This window comes from Hakea prostrata, chromosome 4 (genome assembly GCF_041222555.1).
Source record: "Hakea prostrata isolate BN-2017 chromosome 4, UWA_Hpros_2, whole genome shotgun sequence".
Taxonomy (NCBI): Eukaryota; Viridiplantae; Streptophyta; class Magnoliopsida; order Proteales; family Proteaceae; genus Hakea; species Hakea prostrata.
The window spans coordinates 30,117,706-30,138,463 of record NC_142603.1 but is presented as its reverse complement, the minus strand read 5'-3'; the positions used below and the strand labels follow the sequence as shown (position 1 = coordinate 30,138,463).

General features: G+C 39.8%; 1 protein-coding gene across 3 annotated transcripts in view; it reads left to right on the top strand.

The window, feature by feature from the left end:
• Positions 1-8,412: 8,412 nt before the first annotated feature.
• Positions 8,413-20,758, top strand: part of LOC149018670 (pentatricopeptide (PPR) repeat-containing protein / CBS domain-containing protein) — a 99,345-nt gene continuing 86,999 nt past the window's right edge. For all 3 annotated transcript variants that reach the window (XR_016172961.1, XM_089152819.1, XM_089152818.1), the window contains exons 1-3: positions 8,413-8,826; positions 8,924-9,106; positions 19,947-20,079. Coding sequence is in view for 2 of the 3 variants with exons in the window: in XM_089152819.1 (XP_089008945.1) it covers positions 8,590-8,826; positions 8,924-9,106; positions 19,947-20,079 (553 nt within the window). In the remaining variant the exon portion in view is untranslated. The remainder of the gene's footprint in view (positions 8,827-8,923; positions 9,107-19,946; positions 20,080-20,758) is intronic.

Below are 20,758 nucleotides of genomic sequence, written 5' to 3'. Positions count from 1 at the left end.
GCATTTCTGCTTCTTCCCGATCATATCGAACTTCTATAGGTAGGGTAGTCACCTTCCTCGAGCCTTCCTTGTCCTTTAAATAGGCAACGTAACATTGCAGAGAGATCCTCTGGTCAGAGGAAACTTGACCAATTCCCATATCAGTCGGGAATTTTATCTTCAGGTGCTTCGTTGAAATAGTAGCACCTATCTTAGACAAAAATGGTCGTCCGAGGATAACATTATAAGCTAAAAGTTCTCGAACCACCAAAAAATTGATTCAGACGGTAGTCTCCTTGGGAAAACTCCCAACAGATAAATCCAACTAGACAGATCCTTCCGCTATTGCAGACGATCCTGCAAAGCCATATAAATGCGTGGATGATGGCTCCATCAAGTCCTCATCCACCTTCAGCTTTTGATACACTTCATAAGAAATTAGGTCAGCTGTAGACCCTGTATCAACTAAAACTCTATGTACCTCTCAGCGCGCAATCTCTACCTTGATGACTATGGCATCATCATGAGGTAGACAAACGCCTCTTTCATCCTCCTCGCCAAAGGTGATGGAATCTTCACCATTTGGCCTCTTCCGCTTCTGCGTCTCTCCGGTTCCAACAAATTTAGATTTTGTCTTTAACCTCCGGAGTGATTCGGGTTATGGGCCTCCAAAAATTGTAAGGATCAGTGACCGAGTAGCATCAATCACCTCCTTACCTTTTTTAGACTTCAGAGCCTCCTTCGGTCGTTCTGAATTAACCGAACGATCCCTTTTAGGGGCAGCCTCCCGTGGCTCCTCCCTTCTTCTGCTAACAAAATTGGACAAATGTCCCTGAGATATTAATCTCTCAATATCTGCTTTTAAATGACGATAGTCATTAGTATAATGACCATAATCCTTGTGGAAACAACAATATTTTTTCTCGATCCTGCTGCTCTCCAGGCTTCAAAGGAATTTTGGGTGGCCACTTCAAAATATTTCGCTTCTTAATGATATTTAGAATATCAGCCCGAGGAGCATTTAATGGAGTATACTCACTTTTACCAGGAGATCTCTGCCGCCAAGCCTAAGGCTTTCCAACCCGATCTCGAACACTCTGCTTTGGCTTTTGCTTTTGCTCAGGAGCCTTTTTCTCTTTAGTGGAGGCTTTATTGTCTCCTTGGCGCGCATCTAAGATCTCCATGACTTCAGCCTGCTTTTGGCATCTCTGTACCAACTCAGCATAAGTTGTAGGAATATCCTGCAGTAACAACTCCAGGAGTCTACGGTTAGTAAGTCCAGTGAATAGAGCAGTTTTAGCTACTTGTTCATCCAAATTCTCTATCTCCATTGTTACCCTATTGAATCTTTTCAGATACTCTCTGATCGATTTGCTCTTTCCTTGTCTGATGGTAAACAAGGTTTCTTCTGTCTTCTTGACTTGGATTCCACTCTAGAATCGCCCTATGAATTTGCGTGCCAACTCATTAAAGTTTACGATCCTTCTAGAAGGGAGGTTCGAAAACCACTTTTGCGCTGCTCCGATTAAAGATGAACCAAAAACCCTGCAGAGAATTTCATTAGAATTACCTGTAACTGCCATAGTCTGTTGATAATAGCCGATGTGGGCCGTAGGATCTCCGGAGCCATCGAATGTAGAAAAAGTAGGCAATCGGAAGTTATGGGGAAACTGATATCCCGCAATTGGCTCGGCAAAGGGGGTTTTCCGAATAACTGAATAAATATCATCAGTTATCCTTTCTCTAGCCAATTGTCCAAGTTTCTGATTGATATTGGCTAATTCCTGACCAATATGAGTCGAATGATCTTCTGCATTACGATCACGACCTCGAACAATACGATCGTCACGAGCTATTCGATCATCACGAATGGCCCGTTCATCACGAACTGCTCGATCATCACGAACGGTTCGTCTAACAGTGGTAAGTGAGTCTTCACTCCTATATCCAACCTTGTATTCGAATCGGCTGTACTTTCTTGTGGTCTGTCAAACCGATCATCCCGCCTAGGTTGATCGTCGATTCTCCTAGGCCCTCGGTCACCTTCACGAAAGTTCTGACCGATATTCCAATCTTTAGTCAATCTTTGATCCCGTGGTAATACACGCCTCCCTAAATCGCGATGATCAGATTCTTGTGGCAATACCACTCGTCTGGTTAGCACGCGGAGTGCTTGACTCACCTCCAAGAGTTGAATCTTTACTTGATTCAATTGATCTTGGAATGTCTTTGGAGGATCATGTCCTTCCTGACCACCATCTACCTCAAGAGGTGGTAAACTTCCTTGAGGAATATCTGAATTATTCTCTCCAGGAATTTGAACACCAGTCTCACGTTGGGCAGCGGCTGCTGCTGCGGCTGCTGCCGATCTAGTCACTATGGCTTTCTAAATCTTCCCACAGACGGTGCCAAATGATGCGTCCAAGATTACTCAGCCCTTAGATCTCCTTGGAATGACCTACAAAACAAAGCGTCAGATGTGGCCCGAGGGGCCGGGGGGGGGGGGGGCCCCCCCGGGGGAGGCGGGGGGTGGAGAAAAAAATAACCACGCGGGGCGGCCGCGCGGCGGGGGGGGGGAGGGGGGGGGGGGGGGGGGGGGGGGGCAGGCTGCGCGGTGTGTGTGTTTTCAATGCTAAATCTAAACCCCACCCTATGGTTTTGGTGGTGTGGGAATGCATACCTACCATATACATTGTTCGATTTATTCTCTATCATATAAGTTGCCTAATTTCGTTTAGTAGAAGTTTACCCCAAACTTGACATATTCTTTCTTCGAGTTCTTCTTGTGCCTTCTATTCCTTTTGATAGGAGGGTGATCTTAAGTCATTCCCATGATTGATCCTTATATCCTGCTGTTCTAGAGTGGATCTCCATACACTCTAACCTTGTGAATTCTCCACATGATGATTTTGAAAAGAAATCAAGTGTGATCTTCATGATTTGTTATTCCTTCTAATTGTTTCAAGACTTCAAGCTTTTCATCTCCTATTCTTCAATCAAAAAATTATAATCTCTCGTGTTTTGTTTTGTTTCTTTTCCTGTTTTTTTTTTTTTTTGATATTGAGATTATGGAGTAGGTGTTGTTTTTTTCAAATATTTTTTCCTTTCAACCTTCTTTTCTTTAATCTCCTTTTTTTTTTTATTTTTTTTTTTTTTTTTATTTTTTTCTTCTTTTTTTTTTTTTTTTTTTTTTATGTCGCCTTGTTATTTTTTTTTTTTTAATTTAAAAAGTTTTTTATATTTTTTTTTTTTTTTTATAAAAAAAATTTTTTTTTTTTTTTTTTTTTTGTTATTTTAAAAAAAAAAAAAAAAAAAAAATATATTTTTTTCTTTTTTTTTTTGGGTTTTTTTTTCTTTTTTTTTGGAGAAATTTTTTTTTTTTTTAGGAAAAAAAAAAAAAAAAATATTTTTTTCTACCCCTTTAACCCGTGGTTTTAAGACCGAGAACCTGGGCCTTGATTTGGCGACAATTGTGGACCATTTAATTCGAGCCCGAAGGATTGGAAATTAAACAAATGTTGGTAAATGACCCTTATAATGACTCAAAAACTCTCTTAGAGTTTAAGTGAAGAGAGAAGATTAGTCTCGATAGTGTAAAAAGGGTAATTTTGGAATATCTGTAGATCAGTGATGGAGAATCCGATTGACGCAAATAATGTACCAAATCGAAGATCGTCGAAAGACCTTTCCAACGAGCCAAAGATCATCAAAATCGGAGTTCGTTTGGGGGTCCAACCATGAGCCAGAAGTTTGAGCCGTTTAGGTGAACCAACCCCCACCCTATTTTCTGTTTAGGGGCAAAATTGGAAATTCGGATTTTAAAACCCTATTTATGTTTTATCTCATCCGTAAACGCATTTTTGGAGGCTAGAAAGAGACGGAGGCTTTGGAGAAAAGGAGAAACGAAAGAGAGGAGCGATTTCCATTCTTCCGAAGGTGTCTGTGATCCGAATCTTTGCAGAATCATTACGAAAGGTTAATTTTCTTTAATGCTTCTCTTACTCACAATTTTGTGAGTATTTTCTCTCCTTTCTTTTTGAGGAATCTTGAAAGGGAAGGTCGTTAGGTATCTTGGTTGCTTTCCTTTATTGTATTAATGTCCCTTCCTAGTTTGTGGGAGTGATATCTTTTCTCTTCTATTGAGGGATCTGTGAAAGGGAATAATGTTAGGTACCCTAGATGCTTATATTTTCTTATATTAATGTTTCCCTTGAGTTTGGGAGTAATGCTTTATCTCCTTGCAAAAGATTTTAGAATTTGACTCTCTAGGTCACCCACGGGTGATTTATGAGAGCCAAATTTGGGGCATTTTGATTTTGGTCAAATTTAATAAAATTGAAGGTACCCGTAGGATCCTTTTGTTTCCAATTAGATTTTCCCAAAGTTTTGTTTCATTATAAACTTCGAGTTGGTGGCAAATTAGTGACCATTCACTAGTGAGGTTGAGAACTACCCTTTTTAACCTAGTTTTCATATTTGGGTTTTTGTGGGAAGATTTTAAGATATCATTTGAAACCCAAATTGGCTCTAATTTGTGATAATTATTTCTTTTGCATAAATAGGTTAATATATCTTTAATCACTAATTTGTGGGAGTGGATTCTTGGATTTGGAGGAAGAACAAAGTAAAAGGTGAGGAATATACTTAACTTTATATTACATGTGTAATGATGTTAGCTACTTTTCATTATTGATATCTTGTATTGTCTTAGTATTATCTTGTGGTTATTTTATGTCTTGTGTTAAATATGAATTGCTATAATTTATATTTATTATTACTTCTGATGTTGCTCCTTGCTTTGAAATCTATTATTGTTGTTATGAAATGGAATGTGATTGTATGAGAGGAGAAATATTATTATTTCTTCTACCTTGTATTTTCTACTAGGGTTGTGGGTTCACCCATTGCCCTAGTGATATTATATGATTGCTTATATTGTGGTTGGGAATGGGGAATGTCCTTTTTGGGCATTTCTGCCATAGGATACCAAAGGAGGCGGTATGGGACGCATTCCTATGGTGCCCTTGGCTCTTTCCCGATTACTAATTTACATATTTAGGGCATGTCTAGAAGTGTTTGGTTAGATGACCTCATGAGTACTACTACCCTTTCGGCAGGGGTATTGAAGCCGGTTAACCCGTGATGTTAGTGGCTGGGTCCTGTATGTCAAGCAGGCCCACTATCATCATAGAGAGGTAGGGTTGCATATAATAGATAAGGGCTCATGGACACTCAAGACCGGTGAAATGACCCGTGAGAGGACATGGAGATCATCCTGTCCATTATATGTGGATGACCACTGGGTTAATGAATGGGGTCCAACAGATGCCTCCATTGAGGATTCCATTCATAGGTGGGAAGGTATTGAACCAACAGAGCACTAGGCGTGAGGGGAAATATCCGGACCATATGTAGTACGAGACCATATGACTTTGCATTGGGCCTAAGATTATCCTTGACACGCGCCAGATCTTATACCAATGGTGATGTGAGAGAGTGGTGACCTAATCCCCAACCATGGCTTGACAAGACTTTACACAACAACCGCGGAGAACCCAACAGACGTGCTTGAGTGCCGTGAGGGAAGAGTGATGAGACCGCCCAAAGAAGACTGGTGTATGACTTAATGCGTGTCTACCATAGAGACTTCATGATAGAGTTAGGAGCATAATCATTCACATATCATATCATTGTCATTAATTACATTATTGATATTCATGTTATATGTGTGGTGTGGAATCTTGAGAATGAATGTGTGATATGATGTTGAGTTGACCTCACTGAGTTCTGTTGAACTCATTCCTTTTATATGTCTTTTTCTATTAGATTATGCTGCAGGTTATGAGGACTTCTTCCAAATGGATGATGCGTTACCAATATGTCTTCTTGAAGGAGTGATCGAAGAAGAAGTGGACGCACATGGAGCTTCATGCCAGTATCAAGACTGTTCTTTTGGATTGGATTCCATTAGAGAACAAGTTTAGTTTATTTTTCCGTTGCGAATAAAACTACTCTCTTTTCTTTTCAAAACTCTGATGTTGTACCTTTTATTTTGAAGTAATGGATGACTGTAACCATTATTTCGGTTTTGATAACTTAGTATGATAAACTTGATTTATTCTTGTCCATTGAATTATGCTATATCATGTTTTGTATGGATTTGTCACTTGAACCTAGATCTTGCGGGGTTTCCCCCCCCGGGGGGGGGGGGGGGGGGGGGGGGGGGGGGGGGGGGGGGGGGGGCGGGGGGGGGGTGTGTGGGGGGGGGGGCCCCCCCCCGGGGGGGGGGGGGGGGTGGGGTAGAGGGGGGGGGCCGCGTCTCGCGGGGGGGGGGGGCGCGGGTGGGGGGGGGGGGGGGGGGGGGGGGGGGTGGGGGGGGGGGGGGGTGGTTGTGGTTTGGTTTGTTTGGGGGGGGGGGGGGGGGCGGGGGGTTTCCTGGGGGGTCTTCCTTTTATTTTTTTATAAATGAGGGGAGGGGGGGGGGGGGGTTGTTTTGGGTGTTAATTAAATAAAAAAAATCCATAAGTCGGATTAGGGCGTGCCTGTAGGTGATTTAGTTTTCTTCCTCAGCAAGCTATCTTCTGGACCCGGCTCGCTCGGAAGCGAGTCGATTCCCTCTGTCTCGATCGGGGTCGAGGGTCAAACCGAGTATGAACCAGGTTCGATCATATTTTCTCCGTATCAGTATGTTAAATGTCACTCAAAATTACTGGAGTGAAAATTTAAATCTAATGCTGTAATGGGTAGTTTTACTTTTTTCAAGGAATAAAATAGTCACTACATTGTAATTAAATTCATGTTAAAAGCCATTATCATTAAATAAAATCTTCCTCATTGTTTTAGGAATTTCTTATAGAGCAAAGTCAAAATGCAGACTCAATGGGTATTTTATATAAGGACTAAGGTAGAGAACATTGTCAACTTGACTGGTATCCTTGGTTAATGAAGCAGGCCTTAGATAATGCTTTGTCTATGAAAATAGAATCATGGTCAACTTTGTTTTACTGTTACATTGCCGATCTTTGCAGGTGTGGTGACATGATGTTCTCATAGCCAGCTTTGTATTCTACTTGCTGTTTTTATTTTAGATTTTTTATCTTACTAGTTTCTCTTCCTTGCCCAACAGTTGATGTATTCATTTGTTCTCCAATAAATTTGTATTAGAATGTAGAAACAGAACATATGCATAATGTAACACTCAAGTTTCATACAAACTCCAATCACAAGACTGGGTTGGTTGAAGCAATAGCAACCCACCTCAGTTATATTGTTCATAATTAGAAAAAACAAATTTGTTGTTCAAAGGTTTTTAACACTTGATCAAAGATTATTGTTAAAGATATATAACCACCATGGGAATGCATTAGTCATGCAATTGGCTCTTCTCATTATATATCTTAATAATTAGTTCTTTGTTGCTTTACGAACAAATCCACTTGAACTGATAGTTAACCCATAGATCCATTGGAGATCCATCACCTGGTGCTAAAAGTGGTGGACGATCCAGGTTTTGCAATATTGATATCAAATCTGCTTCTTGTTTTCTTCTTGTGAGCAAACACATAACTCGAACTGGCAATTCATATAAGAATCCGGATGGAGTCAAACCATCATACCCTAGTTTATCTCCAGGTGCTCTTCCATTTTGAGCTAAGGACTCAGTATCAACAATGTGGAAAAAGAACTCCACAAAATACTTTTATCAATATCTTTACATTGTAGAGACAGGTCTAACAAACATTCCATCAAACATATTATAGGCATCTAAACTAGTATCCGAACAATTTTACAATAAGTTTCCTAACTTGAAGATTTAGGCTGTGTAAATGCGATCAAACTGAATGTAATGCAAATTCAAGGCTTTTGATTCATTCAGCAATCAAATAAAACAATAAGAATACAGAAGAAAAATGCATCTACAGAGACACATTCTGGAGAATACTACTTACCGATTCATGAATTTGGTCTTCTCCATCGTGTCGTCATAATCAAGCATTGTCGCCGGTCGCAATCATTTGCCGAAGTCTTCGTCCACTTCGACCGGTGTGGGATCTTCGATTCAAAGATAGAAGAAGATGAGGTCGAGCGATTTAGGTTTTCAATCAAATGACTCATAGTAGAAAAATGTACCATGCTACAAAAATCTCTAATGTTCTTCAACATATGTTATCATTAAGAGAGAGAGAGAGAGGAAACCATGGATGAATATCGGTGTTGATAGGGAAAGAGAGAGAAAGGTAAAGGAAAATTAGAAAATCGTGAAACAATGAAGACGTTGCAGGGTTTTTTGAGTGTTTTTTTTTTTTTTAATAACCCGGCTTGGTTTCCAATTCGGTTCATTCATCTGAATCGAATTGTTTAACCGGTTTAACAGGAAAACAAAAGATGATTAAATCAACTTTCCTGCTTCCTTGGTGACATGTGGCCGCCATCCAAGGAGCGGCCGTCTAGCGGCCTCTCCTTGGTGGCCGCAGAGGATTAGATCCCCTGAACTCGACCCAGTTAATTTCCAAAACTCGTCCATTTGCATTATCCGGGTGTGTCTGTGTCTCCAGGTGCTTAGCAGGGTGAATTGGTGATGGGTAGTTGCAGAGATCAGTTTTCGTAGCGATGCAACAGATGCATAGCTTCTCTCCTCTTAGAGAAATCTCAACTCTCTCCCTCCTTGTTCACCCTGCAAGAACCAGCGGGTTTCAAACCTTCAACAGGTTTGCTTCATGTTGTGTCTCTCATGGCTCTGACAGAAAGAGTTCCCTAAACAAGTCCGAAAACCTCTATCTTAAAACCAATCTCAGACGACTTACTTCCCGTGTCGTCGAGCTTACTCGTAGAAGGCAACTCCATCAGGTTTGTAGTGGAATTTTGAAAGTTGCCCTTTTTCATCTCCACCTTTATACCCATTTTGTTTATCTTCTTCTATAAGACTTTTATACTGTGCTTCCAGATATTTGAGGAAATTGAGATTGCTAAGCGCCGTTATGGGATGCTGAATACCATTGTGATGAATGCAGTCATGGAAGCTTGTGTTCACTGTGGTGATATTGACTCTGCACTTCAAATATTTAATGAGATGTCAAAACCAGAGAGCTGTGGTGTTGACAGCGTCACCTATGGAACTCTTTTAAAGGTAACTTGCTTCAGTTTGGAAATTTTGTTCTTTGATGTGTTTATTACGAACTACATAACAGAATGCAGGTTATTAACCTAGCACTAGATGTTGCCTCGGTTTGGAAATTTTATTCTTTGATGTGTTTATTACAAACTACATAACAGAATGCAGGTTACTATCCTAGCACTAGATGAAAACTAAATCTCTGTAGTTTTACTTCAGATGGATAACTGGTGCATTACAAAGTCTTTCAGGACTCAATAAATCGTTTATGGTGCTGGGTATTAAAGGGCATTTGCTTTCTCCTATTTGTTGTGAATAAATTACCCTATCTCCGGTTCATGACGGTTCGACCGGATTCAGCTAATGATATAAGTCATTTTATGGGTCCACCTGAAAGATAAACGAAGGTCAAACCATGACCATCCGATTCAAACTTTTCCATCCGACAATCATCAGCGATGAAGAGTCACGTGAAAAACCTATAAATACGGACAAGATACTCATAGAGAGGGGACATTCAAATTTTCACAAAAAACTCATATTCTTCCCGCTCATTTTCCATTAAAGCTCTTCAAAAGCTCTCAGTGAGCTTTGAAACATTATTTTCTGCTCAATCACTGACTTGATTGTTGGAGACGGAACACCAATCCAGCTGATCGGCTCCGTTTCTAACAGTTTCATTCATTTTGCAAGAAGTGTGAGTTCGAACTAGATCGATCAAGATCTAAGTGTTTAGTGCGAGATTTCTGGTTCACAGACCTCGGGAAAATCTGCACCAACATTTGGTGCCATCTGTGGGAAAACTTCTAAGCAAAAATTCAGAATAAAAGCTATGGCTCAGTCACCTGAGATGATTCCAATAAATGAGACAATGGGTGCTAGCCAAAAAAGTTGAGGAAAATCAATCTGAAAAGAAAGACGAAGGAAACAACACCATTGCCACAAGGTCATTTGCCTCATCTGATCGATGTCCATAACGGGCAAGAGAAACAACTCACGGAAGCACCTGCTGCAGCCTCTCAACCATGACTCGATTCAAATCAAATTGCCGCTCCGATGGAGAACATGCAACGTCAGATTCTAGACACAGAATCTGATGAGATCATACATTAAGCAAATCGGAATTCCAGAGGTAAGAAGAATTCCGATCTCACCAGCTGTTAGTACTCATACTCTTTCCCGAGTTGAGGTGGTCTTTGACCAAAATCCTTAGATGCAAGAGTTGAGACAAAGCCAAAGACTTAGAGAAGGCAAGGGAGAAAGTACTGATCCGGATTTTAATCCATTGAAACCTGAAGATCAATTTTCAAACAGAAAGGATTAGTCAAGTCAAAGCAGGAGGAGCAAAATTCCTGAAAGCCGTAGAGATTGTAAAGAAAGGGAGCAATCAGGAAGCAGACATTTTGAAGTTCACGGATCTGAAATCAACAAAAGATTTCGTATCCTGAATGATCAGATTCAGAGATTGACAAACAAAGATAACGGGGAAAATGTAGAAGAGACCATGGATCGAAATCCATTCTCAAGAGAAATAATGACGGCACCATTGCCGCACAATTTCAAGCTCCCAGTGTTCACAGTGTGCAACGGAAGTACAAATCCCTTGGAACGCCTCGCTTAATTTAATTCCGTCATGATGCTAGTAGGAAATTCGGATGCTTTGAAGTGCCAGTCGTTACCTTCTTCCCTGTAAGCTCCAACAACAACTTGGTTCTTTAGTCTACAGCCAAATTCGGTTGGAAACTTTAGAGATCTGACAAAAATCTTTTTGTCAAGATTCCGAAGTAGTATGAAGAGTATCAAAATAGTAGATAACTTGGCAGCAATTCGTCAAAAGCCAGGCGAATCAATACATAATTACACGAAAAGATTCAATCAGGAACCGATTCAGATCAAGAACCTTAATGGAGCAATAGCTTATGACGTAATGTTCAGAGGACTAATTGATGATCATCTACTGGAGTTTATGAACAAGCCAACAAATAGTGTAGAGTTGACATCACGATGTAACCAGTACGCAAATATGAAAGATATTTTGCATGCAAGAAAAGAAACTGATGGTGATAGTAGCAAGAGAAAAGAAAGTGGGATATTGTAATCTGATCAGAGGGATCGAAGAAGCAACATGAATTATCCAAAGAATGACTGCGAAATTAGAAGAGATATTCCATGGCCATTTCCAGAAAACTATACCTCTGAACTCTAGAAGATCAGAAATCCAGATGCAGATCCAGAACCAAAGATTCGTGAATGGCTAGCACCAATGATTGCTAAGATAGAAAAGCAGAATCCCACAAGTATTGCAGATTCCACAGAGACCATAGCCATGACACGGATGTTGCAGAGTCCTGAAGAATGAAATTGAACGACTGATCAGTCAAGGACGACGAGATCGGTATGTTCAAAGAAGAAACGGAGGACAATAGAGGAATGCTGCTGACCAGCCTCAGAGATGGAACAATAGAGGACCAAAAAGAGAGGACCAAGCAAGGAAAGACTTTCAGCCTGATTCTCCGGTTGAAAATCTTGGAGATTAGGAAAATCAAAGAGTCCAACAGAAGCAGTCTTCGGTTATGACTATATTGGGGAGCCTATATCTAAATTCAGTTTCAAAATCGAAAGCTCACGCTAGGTTTGTCCATTCTGTTGAATCTCAAGTTGTTCCAAAAAGAATAAAAAAGATGAAGGAAATAGTTTTCACAGAGGAGGAAATGATTGGGATCTAGGAACCACACTATAATGCTATTGTAGTTATCATTGAGGTGGTGAATTGGGATGTTCATAAAGTTTTGATAGACACGGGATCTTCAGTAGACATCATGTCTTATGAAGCTTTCTTGCGCTTAAAGATGGATTTTGTGAAGGTGAAGCCGTGTGGGACCAGATTGTTTGGATTTTCTGGAGAATCAACTCTGTGGAAGGGAACTGTTGAATTAACAGTGACATTGGGATCTCATCCACAAACAGTAACCACATTAACTAAATTCCTGCTAATAAGGAATCTCTCAGTGTACAATGTAATCCTGGGAAGACCAACTTTGAGTTCAGTTGGCGCTGTTGTCTCTACAAGGCACTTAAAGATGAAATTTCCAACAGAGGCAGGCGTTGGAGAATGCAGGTCTGATCAGAAATTTTCCAGACAATGCTGTACGACGTTTTTGAAGGACTTGAAATCTCAAGGTAAAGCTCTAGCCTTAACTATTGAAATTATGGATAATAGAGATGAGGAGAAAATTCAAAGAGGAGAACAAGTGGAAAAATTGGAGAAAATTTGTTAAATCTCGAAAATCCTGAGAAGGGGACCATGATTGGAGCTGATCAGACAGATCAACATAAAATATTGCTAAAAGAGTTCTTTCAGAAGAATGCAGATGTATTCACCTGGTTAGCCTAAGATATGCCAGGGCCGAGCAGGGAAGTTGCAGACATTGTCTCTAGATTGATTATACTGTCAAACTAGTGAAGCAAAGGAAACGAAATTTCTCATCAGAAAAGCACGAAGCAATTAAGGTTGAAGTTGAAAAGCTCAGGAAATCAGAATTCATAGAGCAAAACAAGTTTCCAAAGTGTTTAGCAAATGTGGTTATGGTAAAGAAGCATAATGGTAAATGGAGAATGTGTGTAGATTATACTGATCTAAACAGGGCCTGCCCAAAAGATTGCTATCCATTGCCACGAATTGATTAGTTGATCGATGCCACCTCAGGTTAGCAAATGTTAAGATTCATGGATGCATGTTCTGGTCACAACCAGATTTTTGTGAAAAAAGAGGATCAACCTCATACGGCATTCATGACTAATCGAGAAAGCTATTGTTATAAAGTCATGCTCTTCGGTCTAAAAAATGCTGGAGCAACGTATCAAAGGGCATTGAATAAGTTATTTGTTGATTAGATTGGATGTAACATGGAAGTGTATGTGGATGATCTCTTGGTGAAAAGTCAAATTAATGCTGATCACCTCTCTAATTTAGAAGAATGCTTTAATGTTCTGAGGAGGAATGGGATGAGATTTAATCCCGAAAAGTGCGCATTCGGGGTCTCACCAAGAAAGTTCTTAGGGTACATGGTCACCTAAAGAGGCATTGAAGTGAACCCAGAAAAATCAAAGCTATCCTAGACATGCCACCTCCAAGCAACATGAAAGAAATTCAAGGTCTGACAGGGAAGTTAGCAGCCCTGAGTAGATTTATATCTTGGTCTAGAGATAAATGTGCACATTTCTTCAAAGCGCTGAAAAATTTGAACACATTGAATGAATTCAGATGGTCGGAAGTAATGTAGTATTGTATTTGAATGATCAAAACAGTAGCCAAATAGGACCTTTCACAGGGAATCAACTTCAGATTTGATAGACTTAAGATAGATAAAATTCAGATATAATGGAAGGCTGAAAACCGAAGTGGTAGAACAAGGATATTGGTTTAAGAACAAGGACTAACTAGGTCTTCAAAACATCAGTATGCTATAAAGAAGAATGGATGGAACAATATAAGAGAATTAAGAGAACAATAAGGACAACAAAGTAACATGTAACACCCGGGCTTCTCACCACAAGGTGGATCGATTGGATCAAACACCAACATTCCTTAATCAAACACAAGGAGTCTTAACACCCGGGCTTTTCACCGCAAGGTGGATCGATTGGATCGAACACCAATCTACCTTGATCAAACACAAGGGTTCTCCAAGAGGAGGAATGCTAGCAAGCAATTTGATTTCATTTCACAAGTTGTTTTTTCACCATTTACATATGTCTTTTTATATAGCATTCTAAAGAGACAAAAATATTAATGGTAACATCCAACCACTAGCTAACACAACCTACTACAAACATTAATGGAAACATCCAACTACTACTCAACACCATTAGTCAAAACAACATTGGAAACATCCAACTACTACCCAACACCACTAGTCAAAACAATAATGAAAATATCCACCAACTATACCCCACCACTAACCAACACCACCTACTAGCTCCTTTTGTTGACTTTTCAAAGCTAGACTTGGGCTTAGTTCAAAATAGTGGGCTGATATTCTTCTTCCACTAAAGTGATCCAAGCCCATGAAACCATGGGTTCATTTTAACCCACTCCAATAGTCCTAGCCCATGCAAGCCATGGACTGTTTTGGGTCATGTCCTTAGGCTTTAATGGGCTTGAGCTTTGGGCTTTTCTCTCTTTTGTATCTGCTGCCAATTCTGCATCAGGAAGATTGTCAAATTTCATTTGAAGAGCTAAAAAGGAGGCTTACCAGTCCGCTAATGTTATCTCAACCAATTTCAGGAGAAACTCTACAAATATATTCATCTTCTTCAAAAGCAGCAGTAAGTGCAGTATTAATTCGAGAAGAAGGTACGATTCAAAATCCAGTTTATTTTGTAAGCCATACATTGCTAGACGCAGAGACTAGATATCCTGAATTTGAAAAGCAAGCCCTAGCTTTGATAGTGGCGGCCAGGAAACTTTGACCTTACTTTCAAGCTCATTCTATTATTGTCTTAACTAACTGGTCGTTAAAGATAATCCTTCATAAACCTGACCTTGCTAGAAGAATGGTGTCTTGGGCGGTAGAATTGACAGAACATGATATTGATTACAAGCCCATAACTGCGATAAAAGCACAGGTCCTTGCAGACTTTGTTGCTGAGAGCGTCTCACCACCTATGGATCGAGGAAATCCCAGTGAAATACTTGGTAGATGGAAATCCCATGTTGACGGCTCGAGTCACTCCCAGGGGTCTGTAGCAGATTTAATCCTACAAAGTCCAGCTGGCTTTGTTATTCAAAGCGAACTTTGTTTCGGGTTTCATGCTTCTAATAACAAAACAGAATATGAAGCTCTCATTGCTGGACTTCGTTTGGCAAAATCTCTGTGTACAAGATGTTGAAGTTAATAGTGATTTTGAGTTGGTGGCCAGTCAAGTAACAGGGGTATATGAGGTGAAGGATACCAGAATGATTAGCTATCTTAAAAAGGTGCTTGAATGTAAAGTATGGTTCTTGCATTTTCTGATAATAAGAATTCCAAGAAGTCAAAATATGATGGCAGACTCCTTGGCAAAGTTGGCTTCAGCGCTCCACAAACAGTATACATTGAAGAGCTAAGCACTCCAGCATACTTAGAGTCAGAAATAATGGAGATTGATGTATAGACGTCTTGGATGGATCCCATAATGGAATACCTTAAAGATGACATTCTGCATGTTGATTAAGATAAGGCCAGAACCTTGAGAAGGAGATTGGCAAAGTTTATTTTGAAAAATGGGTTACTTTATAAAAGAACAGTTTCGGGCCACTTCTAAAATGTCTTGGGTCCATCTAATGCACAGTATGCACTGGCGGAGGTTCATGAAGGAATTTGTGGGAGTCATTTGGGAGGAAGAGCTTTAGCCTACAAAGTTCTAAGACAAGGATTTTATTGGCCACGAATGCAATTTTAGGCAATAGACTATGTGAGGAATTGCCATCAATGCCAGATCCACGCTACAATCCAAAAGTAGCCTGCAGATCAACTAACTTCAATTTTGAATCCCATCCCATTTGCAATGTGGGGAATGGATATCCTTGGTCCATTTCCTATTGCATTTGGAGGAAGAAAGTATGTAGTGGCATCAATTGACTACTTTATAAAGTGGGTGGAAGCAGAGGCTCTGGCAACCACTACCACGAGCCAAATAGGGAAATTCTTTAGGAACAATGTCATTTTCAGATTTTGTTTACCTAAAGTTTTGCTAACGGATCAGTGGCACACAATTTGACAATGAGAAATTCAAGGAATTTTGCGCCCATTATCACATTGAATACATCAATTCTTTTGTCGCCTATCCTTAGTGTAACGGACAAATCGAAATAACTAATAGAACTCTCCTACAAGGAATCAAGAGGAGGTTGGATGAGGCGAACAACTTATGGCTGGATGAATTGTCTTATGTACTCTGGGCATACTGCCCCTGTGGAAGTACTGGCCGGATTTGAAAGATCGGAAGAATTTGACCCAACAACAAATGAAGAAGGACTGAGGGTGAATCTGGAATTTTTGGATGAGGTCAGAGAGAATGCATTATATAGGAATACAGAGTACCAAAGAAGAACAACATATTACAATGCCCGGATCAGGCCCAGGTTCTTCAGGGTTGGTGATCTGGTTTTAAGAAAGAAATCAATATCAGATCTTACAAATTGAGGAAAGTTATCTGCGAATTGGGAAGGACCATACGGGTGATCAAAGTCGTTAGTTCGAACACATATTGGCTTAAGGATTTGCATGGAAACTGTTTGAGGCAACCTTGAAATGTAATCCATCTAAAAAAAATATTATCAATAGTAAATGCAGAAGTTCCTGATTGTTTTTGAAGAATCATTCTTATTAGTTATTAGTTCTAAAGGTTTCTCTTTGCCACGTGAAAGGTTCTTCATCAACTAGCCTTCTAAGGCTTATCACACTTTCCAAAGCTGATCATAGATCATGTCTTCCGAGGCTGATTAAGGACTTTCTGTAAGTCAGGTTTTCCGTAAGCTAAGCCTTTCGAGGCTGATCACGCTTTCCGAAGCTGATCATGGATCATGCCTTCAGAGGCTGATCAAGGATTTTCTGTAAGTTAGGTTTTCCGTAAGCTAAGTCTTTTGAGGCTGATCACGCTTTCCGAAGCTGATCATGGATCATGCCTTCCGAGGCTGATCATGGATCATGCCTTCCGAGGCTGATCAAGGACTTTCTGTAAGCTAAGCCTTTTGAGGCTGATCACGCTTTCCGAAGCTGATCATGGATCATGCCTTTCGAGGCTGATCGAGGACTTTCCGTAAGCTAAGCCTTCCGAGGCTGATCACGCTTCCCGAAGCTGATCATAGATCATGCCTTCAGAGGCTAATCAAGGACTTTCCGTAAGCTAAGCCTTCCGATGCTGATCATGCTTTCCGAAGCTGATCATGGATTTCTTACAAGTCAAGCTACGTAAAGGTTTCTGATCAATCACTAACGCTCTCGTCAGCTACTTTCTAAAAAGAGCTTCTGATTAGTTATTGAAATTATGGTTAGTCATTCTCTCAGAAGGTTTCAGCATTTACCTACTTCTGAAAGCATCATATCAGCAAGTTTCTGGTTAAAATTTACAATTAGCAATTTGTTAAAAGTGAAGAATGATGCAGTGGTTGCAAATCAGCTGAGTGAGAATCATACTTCAAAAAAAAAAAGGGGAAACTTGCCATTAATCAAAGGGTAAAAGTCAAAGTGATCAAGAACAAAAAGGAACAAAGAAAAAGTATCAAAGATAAAAAAAAGAGTTTTTGAAAAGTTTTTTAGAGAGATTTTTCTTTCTAAGGAGCAGAGCTGGTATCTTCTTTTCTGGTGGAGTGTTCGCTGTCAGAACCATTGTCAGAGTTGGAAGTTTCTTCTTCGGTGGAATCTTCATCCTCATATTCTTCTGAAGAACTATCAGATTCATGATGCTTAAGACTCCAAAGATCAAAAAATCTTCTAGTTGGGAGAAAACGGGAATGAATCACTGAGAAATCAAATTTAGGGTAAATCTTGAGGACTTCAGCCCAAACTTCATTAGAGCACACCCTTAACACGCTCTTGCAAAATCCCAAGAAGGCTGGATTGCCTTTTGCCTGATCAATAGCTTCAGAAACAACCTTGAAGGCATTTTGTGATAATCATCCTGCAAGTTTTTCTTCTCAAATGCAAACTGCTTTCTTTCTTCCTCAAAGGCTGCTGACATGGTTGCTTTTTCCCGAGAGATCTCATCTAAACTGACCTTCAAGTTATTTTTTTCAGTTTCCAAGTCAGATTTCTCTTGTGAAAGGGAATCAGCAATTTGTTGCAACTATTTGATTCCTCTTTCTAGATTTGATCTTTTCTTGTTAGCTCTTTGAGATCTCACCAGTGACTCATCCCTTTCTTTTTCAACACTTTGAGACCATGCAATGGCTCTCTCCAATTTCTGCTGAGCTTCTTCTCTCTATACTTGGCAAGCCTGGTTCTTTCCAGGGCATCATCTTTCAACATTTCCATCTGCAAGCATTCCTCCTTGTATTTCATGACAGAGGCTTTCAAACTTGAATTCTCTTCCTGCAATTCAGCATAGAGGACATAAAGCAAAGTCATCTTGCAAACCATCAATCTCAGAACACAGTTCCTTTTCCCTCAACTGTGCAGCTTCTAGTTTCCTCTCTGAATATTTCAAGCTACTTTTGAGATCTTGTACCTCATCAATCAATTCAAAATTCTTATTGATCAAATCCTGGTTCTCTAGGGAAAGAACTTTTTCTCTTTCCAAAACTTCTGAAAAAGCATTAAAAGCGGCACCAAAACATCTGCAAATAGAATCAAAGGGATTAGCAAGCGGAGATTGAAGAAGATAGTTCAATCTTCAATTCAGTATGAAAAGGAGATTCATTTCTTACCCCTAGGCATGAGAATAGAGCCCGAAATCACTCATTGTAGCTGTTTCTCTTTTGTCTTGTGGGATTCTGCCTTTAGTCCCCCACTCACGAGCGATTTGCCAGTTCCATTGGCAGTATGATTTTCTTTTAAACTCCAAAAGGGATTAAAGCGATCCCCAGAATTACAACGCTCTGAGTATCCTCTAGATGACTAGGATCAACTGGATGGTGGGCAGCAGCTTCAACTATCTTATGAGGATTGGGAATTAAAGCAGCATCATTAGAGGCAACTTGAAGGTTGACCACTTCAGCCGCTACATTTTCTTGGCTTCTTGATTCAGTAGGAGGATCAACCTGCATATTAAAGACTGGGAGAGCAATATCTGGAACGACACCTGGGTCTCCATGGCATCCGGAACAACATCAACATTGGGAACTATATCTGGGACAACATTATCTAAGACAGGAACATATGGAATAACATCCAAACCAGGTGTTGTAGCATCAAGAATATTATCATTAGGAGCAATATTCTCCTCAGGAATATTCTCTTTAGGAGCATTATCCTCTGGGAATTTTTCAAAAGAAGGTCCAAAGTCATTTTCATCAAATAGCTGATCTGCTATTTGTTCAATAATCTCACCTGCAACATTAGTGACAATTTCTTCAGCCATTTTCTTCAACTGATCAAGAAAATTGTCATAAAATTCCTCACCTTGATTATCAGATTCAACTACTTTTTCAGAGGGGAGTTTGTCACCATCAAAAGGATGGGCTGATGTTGGAGGAGTAGGAATTTCATGGTCTGGAGGCTGGACAGATCCAGTTGTTCCTTCTACATTCTTTTTCTTGGGTTCAACATTTTCCTTGGCAGAGGATGACATAAGAGACTTTTTACCTTTGCTCTTCTTGGTCGTGGTCAGTTCTTGACCTGAGTAGGGGCCCATGGAGCGAAGTCTCTTCTTAGAAGTTCTTGTTTTTCCTACAAGGTTCTCATCATTATTAGGAAGCTGGAAAACAGCAAATCAGCCAATGAACAGCACAGAATTGATCAAGATATGTGGAAATAGTCACATGAAGAGTAAGGACTGTAAGTCAGGATCATCATTAACAAGGACATTTGCATATAAATTACCAATATACCTAGAAATTCACATAAGATGCAAAAGTTTTCATGGACTGACATCTGTTGGGGAACTCAATCAGTAACTCAATATTGACATTGGATTTCCCTCCATCTCTAACTTTCATCAACTTGAGTGAATTTTGTGAACACTTCATGAATAAGATATTTATCTTGGCTGTGGCTACCTGCATTCTGATGGCATTTAGATTATGCTACCCGAAGAACCTTAAAGTTTATTCATCTTCTATGTTCATTTACTTCTCATGATTATTCATGAACTAAGTGCTAGTCCACTACCTTTGTTTTTCTCATTTCGATATTATTTTCATTTTTCTGTATAGGGTTTGGGTGAGGCTAGAAGAATTGATTATGCATTTGAATTCCTTGAATCTATTGAGCAAGGTACTGCTGCAGGGGATCCAAAGCCATCACCAACACTAATATATGGTCTTTTGAATTCTTTGATTGAAGCAGGTTGGTATTGTTATCATGATGAGTATTACTACTTTACCATATATTACATCCGTAACATTGTGTACCTTTGATATTAACTAAGACATGGGTACCATTTCTCTAGATGTGTATGCCTACACAGTTAGATCTGGTTTTGTCATGAGGAAGGGCTAATTTGGGTCGTACGACAATTGGATAGGTAGAAAATCCTTGGGCTACCTCCACCGAACTATGTAATCTATTTTTCTGTTATATTGCAGCTGTGAAATCAGTGGTGGGGTAACATGGTGATTCTAAATGTTGGCAGTTGCTAGGGTGCCATGTCGATTGTCCCTCTGGGCGCCAAATTCAATCGTAAATCTCTGTATTGGAACTTTTCATTCTATCATCAGCTGTCCAAGTCTTGATAAAAATTGTTCTGTTGGTTGTGCCATATTGTGGTGCTGTTAGGCTGATACTTACAGTATGAGAAAGAAATGATGTGGAAAGATTGGCACAGAACTTGCGCATGTGCAAAGCTGCTACTAGTGGATTGAAGCACTATATTGTGCTTTTCAGATACATCTCTAGACATGTTTCGATGGTGTTTTTTTGGTTAGATTTATATGTGCATCAGAGTGTGAATGTTTTATAAAGAAATATTCAAGAAAATATTTGCTTTCAGATTTCAATTTGTACTGTTAAAAGCTAGCATTCACAC